The 10,842-nt window shown below is 44.7% G+C and overlaps 1 protein-coding gene across 1 annotated transcript in view; it reads left to right on the plus strand.

Moving 5' to 3' along the window:
• The window catches only part of ank3a (ankyrin 3a), a 135,051-nt gene extending 124,471 nt beyond the window's left edge, over positions 1-10,580 (plus strand). Inside the window, exons 40-46 of the mRNA XM_078288736.1 lie at positions 4,138-4,228; positions 4,430-4,592; positions 5,012-5,092; positions 5,561-5,644; positions 5,793-5,915; positions 7,194-7,289; positions 8,549-10,580. Coding sequence (XP_078144862.1) covers positions 4,138-4,228; positions 4,430-4,592; positions 5,012-5,092; positions 5,561-5,644; positions 5,793-5,915; positions 7,194-7,265 — 614 coding nt within the window. The 3' untranslated portion in view covers positions 7,266-7,289; positions 8,549-10,580. The remainder of the gene's footprint in view (positions 1-4,137; positions 4,229-4,429; positions 4,593-5,011; positions 5,093-5,560; positions 5,645-5,792; positions 5,916-7,193; positions 7,290-8,548) is intronic.
• The last annotated feature ends 262 nt before the right edge of the window (positions 10,581-10,842 follow it).

Genomic DNA, 10,842 nt, shown 5'->3' on the forward strand with positions numbered 1-10,842 from the left:
ACCTCTCCCTGCTACCTTGTGTTTTTTTGTGCTCGATAAGCTAACAGGCCATTTTCCCATGCATGGATCACAGATAGTCCTTGACCTAGGTTGAAGTGTTTTTACAGTGGTGATCTCTAGAGAAGTTGATTTACTGTCAGATTTGGACTGATCTTTGTTTGGGTAACTGGCTCCTACAATTCCCAAAACCCATTCCCTTGCTGCTTTTCAGTGGTACTATGGGAATTATGGTGTCCTATTTTAAACTATGATATAGTTTTCCTTCAGTCCTTGGGCTACACCCATTTCTGAATAGCACTCATCTTGAGTGTGAGCATGTTACCATGCACTAGATAAAGGCTAGACCTGGTCAGTTCAGGAAATTGATGTCCATTCACCTCTTGCGTTGATTGGATTTGGCCTGTGTTGAATTGACCACAACACTTGAATAACATGTTCAATGTTTAAATCAAGTCTTGCTCGGGGTGAATGCTCCTCTACAAATCACAATACAGTATTGTACCTAATTGTCACAAATGAATTATATCCACTGTTAGAATCCCATTATAACCAAATGCATGCTGTAACACACTGCTTTACTTGTTCTTAAATGATCTGTGACTTCAGTAGAAATTACTGTTTAGTGAGCCTTTGATTTTCTCCTCATGCATGACTAGCGTGATTACCCTGCAGAGTCTGCTCTACTCTGTTGATTTACTTTAGATCTCTTAGTTCTCTTAGTTCTCCTCCAGTTCCTCTGAGCCTTCCTTGATAGATGAGAGAGCCTCTCCCTCTGCGAAACCAGACTGCCTCCTCCTCCTCCTGTTCCTCCTCCTGCCTCCCATCACATCCCCCCAGCAGTATCCACAACTGCTGATAACAGCCCATAACAGCTCTTAACATATTAAGAGTCATGTGCTGCTGGTATCTTTACGTGCGCCCTCTCCTTACCCAACCTACCGTGTGCCTCCCTCTCTCCTCTCTCCCTCCTCCTCCTCCTCCACACATCCCTCAGTAAGTCATCTCATTCATTGTCTTGTTTTGCAAATATGTTTTACATTGGCCATTCTTTTATATGTCTATCCTTTCTTTTTCCCCTTTTTTCTCTTTTCATTTTTCATTTCTCTTTATTTATCCTTTGTTCAAATTACTCCCTCTCCAACCCCCATCCTGACACCTCCGCCCACTCCCCTCACCCCTACTCCAGCACTCCACTGCCGCCCCTTTTCCCCGCGCCGCTCTCTGAGTTACGAGTCCTCCATTTCGCTCTTGGACTTGGCACCTCCAGCGCAGTTTGAGCCCCTCCGGTTCAATCTCACCTCTCCTCCCTCATGCCACTGTCTCACCCCGCAGTCCCCCCCTGCTGACCCCCGTCAATCCACTGCCTTCCCTTACTCGCCCCACCCACCGTCCCCCATCCCACTCATCACCTCACCTTTACCCTTCTACCCTGCTCCTAACTCTCCTTCTCCGTCACTCATTCCTTCATCAGCTGCATCCGTCCCCTCTTCTCCTACCCCTGTCCCATACTCTCCCACACTCATCCCGTCATCTCCCACACCCGCTCCAAACCCTTCGCTGCCAGAACCAACCACTGGACCCTCTTCTGTCACACCATCTGGATCTACCCCCGACCTGTCTTCTACAACCACTCCCTCCTCTCCCACCCCTAACCTATCTGAACCCATCACCACACCTGTTTCGTCCATTCCCACCTCACCCCCACCTGGGCTATCGCCCTCTCTCACCAAGCCTCCAAGCCGAGAGTCTTTCGGGGTCCAGCCGACCACCCCGTCCCGCCCTGTCTCCCCTCTCTCCTTGGCTAGTCTCCCTCCAGTCTCCCCCTCTGGGTCCCGCTGTCCCAGCCCCGGTCCTTCCTCCCCTCCTCTCCGCTCCCTGTCTCCCTGTCCTGTCTGCCAACGTACCTGCGTGTCCTCCACCTCCCCCCCTCCCTCTCATCCCTGCATCCGTATTGACCCCTCCACCATGGAAATATTCATTTAGCACCTACTTTATCCCTCTTCTTGCTCCTTCTCTTCCCCCTATTATTCCTCACTTACTCTCATCTCTCGTATCTCTAATGTGAGCATGTAACTGAACACCCACGCAAATATTAATCATTTACACGCATCCCATTGCACCCTACATGATTAATATGGCCTTATGTCACTCATGTGTCCCACTTGCAATGTCTTACCTCACCACAAACACTGCAAGTGATTGAATACTTTTAACAGCATTAAAAAACAGAAAACCAACTTGCCAGGTAATACTACTATTAAACATGACATTAAGTATGTGATCACTTTCAAATTGAATATGCTTTTGTTTTCATTATGATTTTTTTTTTGTTGGAATATGGCGTTCAAACATTATGTAGTACAGTGTATTTGTTGCCATGTTACCGTTATGGTGATGATTCATTGTGGCACCCGTATCACTGATGAAATGTCACCATCTTAGCTAGTCGTTGCTTGGATACATGCTTTACACTAGTCTCTGTGCCATTGTCCATGTCATACGGTGCATGTGTTAGGGTGTGTGTGTGTGGCCGTGTGTGTGTTATATGCTCTTGTCGTGTGCTTCGATGTGCGTATGTCTCTACATTTGTCATCCTGTCACCAACAGATTATCAGAGCATTCTAGCGGAGCTGCAGTCCCCCGCCACACTGCACTCTGACCCCCACTTCCTGGAACCTGAACTCCCTGTCACCCCCAACCCCACCCTTGCCCTCCATCACCATCACCATTACCCAGACCCAGACACCCCCATGCCGGCCGACCCCCAACCTCAGCCCCTGCCCTGGAGCCCGGAGATAGAGCCTGGTAGCGGGGAGCCAGACAGCCCCCCTAGGAGCCCCCCCAGACCCTGTGAGCTTGCCCTGTCCATCCCAGCCTTTGAACTCCCCGATCCCGTTCCCCCCACAGTCAGAAAGCCCTACATCGCTCTGAACGACCAGCTGCTTTTGAGCGAGGAGGAGGACAGGTCTTGTCAAGAAGCGGAGCTCTACCACAAGCCCAAGTCACACTCCTCCCCGGTGAAGTGTGAGTTAGACAAAGACATGGCCTACTCCACATCTTCCCCTTCATTATCATCAGCATCATCAATAACGCCTTCATCACCTGAGATAGCACAAAAGGGGGAGGGAGGAGAGCAGACAGGTGCGCCCAATGGGGTACCGGAGGCTGTAGGGATGAACAGAGGTGAAGAGGAAGTGACAGAAGAGATAGAGGAGGTTTTAAGGATGGGTGCTGCAGAGGTAGTGGAGGGAAATGGAGTAGTGGAAGAAGGGGAGGGGCAGGAGTGGATTACAAAGGTGGAGGGGATGGATGAAGCTGGAAAATGTGAGATAATGGCAAATGACAGGCCTAAGTTGGCAGAAGAAAATGACATTTTGCCGGAAGAGAAGGACGAGTCTGCAGAGGAGGGGAGAGATGTGATAAATGAGCAGCATATCCTTATACAAGATGGCAACAATATGGGGACAGCCTGTGAGGTTGAGGGGGTGAAAGAGGTGCAGAATCTGACAGAAGAGGAGCATAATCTCGTAGAAATAGGACATGAGGTGGAAGAAAATAGTACCACAATAGAAGCAGAGGCTGTCTGTAAAGTTGTGGAGGAGAGGGCAGAGGGTATTGCTGAAACAGGCGAGGTACAGCAAGAGGATGGGAGGGGTGAGGAAAGGGTCTGCCAGGGTGAGAGAATGGAGGATGGGGATGGAGAATTGCAGTTAAGGGGTGAAGGAGTGTCGGATGGGGATGGAGAACTGCAGTTCAGGGGTGAAGGAGTGTCGGATGGGGATGGAGAACTGCAGTTCAGGGGTGAAGGAGTGTCACATGGGAGTGAAGGAGTTGTTGAGGGGGCATCAGAGGGCGGTCAGGCAGCCGAGGACCAGGCTGCGGCCGACCTCTCCCCTCAAGCCTGGGTTGTGGCGCTGGGGCAACTTCAGCCCAGTGAGTCTGGATCCAATGAGGAAGAGGAGGATGGAGACGGAGACAGTGAAATGACAGAAGAGGCTTTAAGGTCTCTGTTGGAGGAGGTGAAGAACGAAGAAGGCTCAGAGGAGGAGGAGGAGGGCGAGGAGATGACCGAGGCCAGGGTTCAGGAGATTCTCAATCAGGTTGAGCAGGCAGAAAAAGACTTGTGTTCACTTCCAGGTTGGCACAGTGAGTCATCCAGCGTCAATGTGGAACCACCCACGCCAGGCCGCAGTGTCAGCTCGGACTTGCTCGACAGACGGGAAAACAGGTACGCTCCTTTTCAGAAAGCGTGATTGCCTATTTTGAAATTGCATTGAATACATCCATTAGAAAAAGTAGCGCTTCAAACAGGACCCTTCAAAAGGAATGAACTCTTAGATCTCAGAGCATCTTGTCAGAGTGTCTATCAGTACTTTGCTTCGCTTTACCCTGCGATCTCAACCCTCATCCCTTGTCTCTTACCCCACAGCCAAGAGAACTCCAGTGACTCCATCACTTCCTCGTCCAGGGGCGAATCAGGGAGGAGCCGGCAGAACGGCGACCACTCACAGCACTCACCTCAGGACGGGTCACCGGAGTCATCTAATGGCAGGAAGGAAGAGGGATCGCTGGTGTCTGAGAAGAAAGTACAGGTAATGACACATATTATGTTTACGGTAACAAAATAAATAGATTAGTATAAAAAGACCCTAATCTGTAGTTATGAATGTAGAATATAAGCCTCTTTCTTTTCTGTAGCTACTAATGTAGTATTGGATGTAAGTGTATTTCACTACTATTCTGTTATTACAGGGACACACGTGGAGGATTCAGTATATCTGTTGCATCAGTTGTGTTAATGCAACATAAACTCCAATGATGCTTTATTCCAGGTGTTTCTTTCTTGATACAGCCGACCATGGAGCTGTAGCACACCAGTCTCCCTAGGAGCCCCCCCATAATACCAACAAATTCTCTCACTACTAACAACTTCTCTCACCCACACATGTAGTTGTTCCCCCTCTGACTCCTTCCATGTGTTTGTGTAATGATCTTGCAATGCCTTCTCCAGCAGCGAGTTAGTGTAGAGTCTGGCTCAGAGGAGGAACAGACTGTAACCACCAGAATCTTCCGACGCCGGCTCATTCTGAAGGTACCCTGCTAGCCTGGAGTGGAGGCTGGGCCGGGCCTTGGTTTGGTTTGGTTTGGTGTGGTTTGGTTTAGATTGGTCCAGGCAAGGTACAGTCAAGGGTTTGACTCTGGTGTGCATTTCAGTGGTCTTGCTTGATATACTGATAGTTAAGCTGAGCCCTCTTTGCGTCTGTGGCTATGCGTGTGTGTGTGTGTGAATGTGTGTAGCACATATGTATGTATGCGTATTTATAGATACATTTGTGCATACATGCATTATTGTGCAAGCCTTCACAGCTCATGGTACCTCATTACCATACTGTTTAGATCGGCTGGTTGAAAGCTAACCTAACATTCAACCTCTTTCCTGCGTGGATGTTCTTCTCTCTTTTCAGTGTGGTGGTGGTTAAGGATACAGGGTTTTGTTTGCTCGTGTTTGGATCAATTATTTTTGGGCCTGTAGTCATGTGCTAATCACAAACACTTACAGGGAGAGCAGGCGAAGAATATCCCAGGCGAGTCTGTGACAGAGGAACACTTTATCGACGAAGACGGTAACCTCATCAGTAGAAAAGTAACGTATAACTTTTTCTCCTTCTCCCACTCAGCTGTGATATTCTACTTCAAATTAACCCATTACCGGGAGAGTAATGTTTCTTATTTTACCCCATCTCTATCAAATCCTTTCCTCCTTTGTCCATGTCCTTATTCACTTCTGGCAGGTAATCAGGAAGGTCATCCGGCGTGTGTCTACTCCCACGTCAGAGGACCAGGGAGGGGACAGGGGGCTGTGGCAACGAGGAGACCCCTGGCCCAGTCCCATCCTGCAGGAGGAGGAACTAGAGGTTGGCATGACAACAGCAAATAGGCATCATGGCTGCCTTTTGACGATGTTCCTGGGTTCAAAGCCCAATCTAGATGGGGTGCTTGGGACATCCCAGTCCCCATCATCTCATTAAGAATCAGTACTTGTGAGATCAGAACCAGTGTGAGGTTTAATGTTAATGCAAAAGGCTTAAAGCTGGACTGTAATATTTTCTGATAAAAAAATGCACTCATCTTAGCCTAAATCATGAAGTGGGACTGCAACAGAGAAGAGTGTCACATCCTAATTGAGACACAGTAGATTCACCCGATTCACTTGCAGGAATTCACTCAGAAAGTGATCGAAACTTAAGAATGAAAAATAAAACAGTCTCCTAAACAGCAGCACAGCAGCTAGCACTCCAGCACGTCCAGAAAAGGCTGGACTCACCAACAATGGCTGAACTCCACCTTAGGTCAGAGGAGTGAACAGTTTACTGATGTCACATTACATGATTTCTGGGTATTGAAGTCTTCAAAATTCAAACAGTTACCTCTCAGTGCCATTTGGGGCTGCCAATGTGCAAAATTGAGTGCAGAGTGCAGCTTTAAGTCAATCATTGGCATCTAGGGAAGGGGACCAATTGGGTTTGATCCTGTTGCTAAAGGGGTATAGATGATTTCCATATTTCCAATAACAATATGGATTTAGGTTTTTGGATAACTGTCCTCATTATCCCTCTTCTGAACAAAATACGGTGGATAAATAGAGCCCTTTGGAGTGCAACCTCAGAATGGCATGTTGTGTTTTGACTCGGTGTTGTTGGTGTCACCATTGTGTTTGCGTAACAAAGAGGATGCTGACTATGCTCCTCTTGACTGTGTGGTCTTGATGGTCTCCTACTACAATGCTGGTTCTAGCTTGAACTCATTATAAATGACAAGCGTATAACTAATTAGTTAGTTGTATGACTAATCGATGCTGTAACTCTGCTGTGAAAATATAATCTGTCTCTTTCATCTCTAAAACTTTGCAAAATAACAACATTTTTCTACTTTCAGGTGTTTGGTTGGTGTGTGGTTTGGGCCATAGATATCTTTCTAACAATAAAGCTAATGCTAACATTTGCTGTGATCCGCTGTGTTCAGATTGCTGGTTTCAGGTTGCTGTTCCTAAGGTGTGTGGTGTGTTGCTTTTTCCTGTGTCTCTCAGATTGCTGTTTCAGGTTTCTGTGTTGGGTTACAACTTGGCTGCCCCCTCTCAGAAGATAAGGATGCCACGTCTCAACTATACTTCTGTGTGTGTTTGTGTTTTCTAGCAGGGAGAAGGAACCAAGAACAGCAGGAGAAAGGAGGAGAGGAGGTCAGGCGATAAGAAGCTCCACTCGTAGGGATGGTTGGTTGTGCTCTGCCAGGTAGCTTGCTATCCTTCAATGAAATACACTCAGCATAGTTCCCCCATTTTATCCTCCACATGCATGTATCAATATGGTGCATGTGCTGTATGTGTTTGTGCATTATTCTTTCAATTCACATCTTTTTTACAGCTATTTTCTATCCTTGTCCTCCCTATTCTACTTCATTATATTCCATATTAGATTCTGCCATACGCCACTGCTCATCCTCACTTCTGTGATGCTTTTACCTACTCTACTGTCCTCTACTCTATTGAACTCTATTGACCTCTATTGACCTCTATTCAGCCCTACTGCACTGCACTCAATTCCTCTCTACTCTGCTGTACTCTACTGTTCCACTAGTATTCCATTCAGGTCCTGCACTCTGCTCAATTTAGCTCTATTCTATTCTCTACTCCAGTCCCTTCACTCTACTGTACTCTACGGCACTCTACTCGTTCCTGCTCTTGCCTTTCATGTGCTTCACCCCACCCCACTTAGCTGCTCTGTCCCACTGCCACACAGACTCAGCGGGAAAGGCTGACTGACGTCTGAGCCTGGTTGAGCTCCGGCAGTGTTTCTGCCTTTGCGTGTATGTGTGTGTGTGTGTATGTGTGTGTGTGTGTGTGTGTGTAACACAAATACAAAGGGAACCAGGATGATGGGCAGAATGCACCTCAGCATTATGTTGCCCCACTGATACCCTCTGTGTCTCTCTTTGTCCACTAAATCCCCAACTCAGGACAGCATTGTAGTATCCAAAAAGACTGTGTGATCCCATTGGCCAGACTGTTAATCCCTACTGCTGTTCGTCCGTATGTTATGTGTGCCGTGAATCATTCCATCTAAACAGAACTGACTAAGAAATAATATGCCACTCCTCTGAAGCCTGGTTTGAGCAATGAGTTTCTATGGTAACAAGGGTCACCATAACAACCCACAGACCATCAGGTCTTGTCACGGTCTCATCATTGTGTCATACAAAAGAATGGAAGATCCTGTCAGTTATTTGCCCTTTAAAAAGTCTCTTCAGACATTGAAAAATATATTGAAATAGTCTGTTATGAGTGAAAATTCCCACTTTGGAATTGGATTTGATAGATAAATTAGTATTTGGAGTATTTCCCTTAGAAAATAATGAACATTTATAGACATTAGGGAAAGGTTCACTTTTATTTTTGTTTTAAGATATTTCTGCCAATATCAATCTAAAAAACGGGTCAAACTATTACATTAAATGTACCAGAGTATGTGACACGTTATTTTGTGTCTTCCAGATGTACAGGAACCGTGTTACATGTTTCCTGGGACTAAACGTTACAGAAGACTGGAAAGCTCAAGTGTGAGGACTTGAGCTTGCAAGGGTGCAGTCTGCAACTGTCTGCTTCAAACGCATGGTTTCCAAGCGAGAGGACTTGACCCGTCTGACTTTAGCATGAGCATGAAAAACTCACTCCCCGTCAATCAAAGGACCCTGGGAGGTTCTCACTTCCTGACTGTGGACCTGTGGACGATGATTCTGCTTCCTGTTTTGTGTGACCCAATACGTGCCATTGGTCCACTGGTGTCGTGTGAGAGCTTTTGAGGAGCATCGTTTGTTGTGACAACGAAAAAGACTCCGTTACAGACAACCACACAGGTGCAACTGTGACCAAAGATGGCACAAAAGCTCAATCCAAGTGGTGGGAGAAAAGAATGAAGTAAACAAAATCACACACAAAAAAAAATCAAATGGAACACTTCTGATCCAACTTCAACACTCGCCTTATAGTTTTTTCTTGGACCCATTGTTGTCAGGATGTAAATTGTTTTGGGTTGTTTTTTTCCTTCCTTTTTAAAACTTAAACTAACACGAAGGCTTTTTTCTGTATATAAAATTACAATGTGTAAAATTCTTAAAAATGATAAGTTACTGGTTGAGAATGCACTGAGAAGAGTAAACTTTTCAAGTGCTTTCAAAATTTATTGAAACGGTTCCACTTTTAAAGATTTGAGTGTAACTTCACATGTTCTTGTATAATTAATTATTATAGCAGGTATAATGTTTGTATATGAAAAAAGCTGGTTCGATTTTAACAGAGGAAATTTCCAGAAAAATCTTCTGCAAATTTCAGTAATTCCCAAAGTGGGAATGGATCTAATCCTGCAAAAGCAGCCTTTCAGAGTACTCATATTTTCATGCATGCTGTTCACATTATTTTAAGTACAATTTTTACAAGTTTGCAAACACTGTATTCAAATGAAAAATAAAACCCTTTATCTGTGTACACATATAGCCCTAACATTTGTCACCAATTTTATATTTTAAATTTAAAAAGGACACCATTAAAGCATTTATCGTGTTGGGGATGAGGAAACAGTATGAAAAAAAAACGTTCTATAGCTTCTTGAGGGTTTAATGTCTTGTCTGTCTATGTAAAACCGAAGGGCAGCTTCTGCTACAAGAAAGAAATAATCTGAATGTAAATGCTAGTAGGCTGGCTCGCTGTAAAATTATAACTGTATTGTGTGTATTGGCTATAAGGTGTAGGAGTCTCTGTACACTGTTAGACTGTTTGTAATCATTTTAGCAGTGTGTCAATTTGGTTTTCTAAAGGCTGCTGTGGTATTAATGGAAAACTGGGGCATTTCATTTTGGGTTTTTTGGTGAAGTATTTCCTTAATTTAAAACCTACTCACATTAAGGACACATAAAGACATTATTTGATTGTAGCTCTAAATAGCATATTGTATGACAAAAACACTGGATGGTCAAAACAATTATTTAAGCATTAAATAAATTGTGTTTAACTCTGAAACTGTGTGATCTTTTTAGGCTTGAGAATCTGTATATGCAGTGTCGAATAGAATTGTTTTCAATAGCTCATTTGCAAAAATTACTTTACATTAGGAATTCTCTTTGTATTGGTTTTCATTAGATGCCCATGTAGTTCAAGTGTGGTGTTCTACTGGTGTGATGGCTCAGTGTGCTGATGTTTATGCTGTGGACATGAAAACTATGTAAAGGACTTCGTTTTTTAGGCAAAGGAAGTCAGGTAGGGTGTTGTATCACATCCCCTTATCCTATTATGTCAATCAGGGGGTAGAGGATCCTTTGATATGGTTGAACTATCAATTTTGTCAATTTTGTTTGATATGTGTTTTCACCTGAGCAGATTTTTCGATGTACAATTCTTACTAACAGAGTGAAGCCATTGAAATGTAACTATTCTAGCACTTTGGTTATTCAAGGTCTTCTTTTAGAGGCTATAGCAGCAATGATGCCACCACAAATGTTTCAGACGTCTTTAAAAAATCAATCTAAAAAAACAAAATAAAAATGCATTGATTTCGCAATCAGTTGTTTCTGTTCTTGTTTTTGTGTCATGGCACATTTTTTGAAATTATGTGAATATTGTATGGGCAGCAGGGTAGAGGCATAGTGAGGAGGCAGGCCGCCATTCAACCAGAGTAACCAGGGGGGGCAAGAAAAAAGAGTTTCCCTATGAAGTATCACATTATTATTAGTAGTAGCAGTTGTAGTAGTAGTAGTAGTAGTAGTAATAGCAGTAGTAGTAGTAGTAGTAGTAAT

Source organism: Centroberyx gerrardi, chromosome 15, assembly GCF_048128805.1.
Source record: "Centroberyx gerrardi isolate f3 chromosome 15, fCenGer3.hap1.cur.20231027, whole genome shotgun sequence".
Classification (NCBI taxonomy): Eukaryota; Metazoa; Chordata; class Actinopteri; order Beryciformes; family Berycidae; genus Centroberyx; species Centroberyx gerrardi.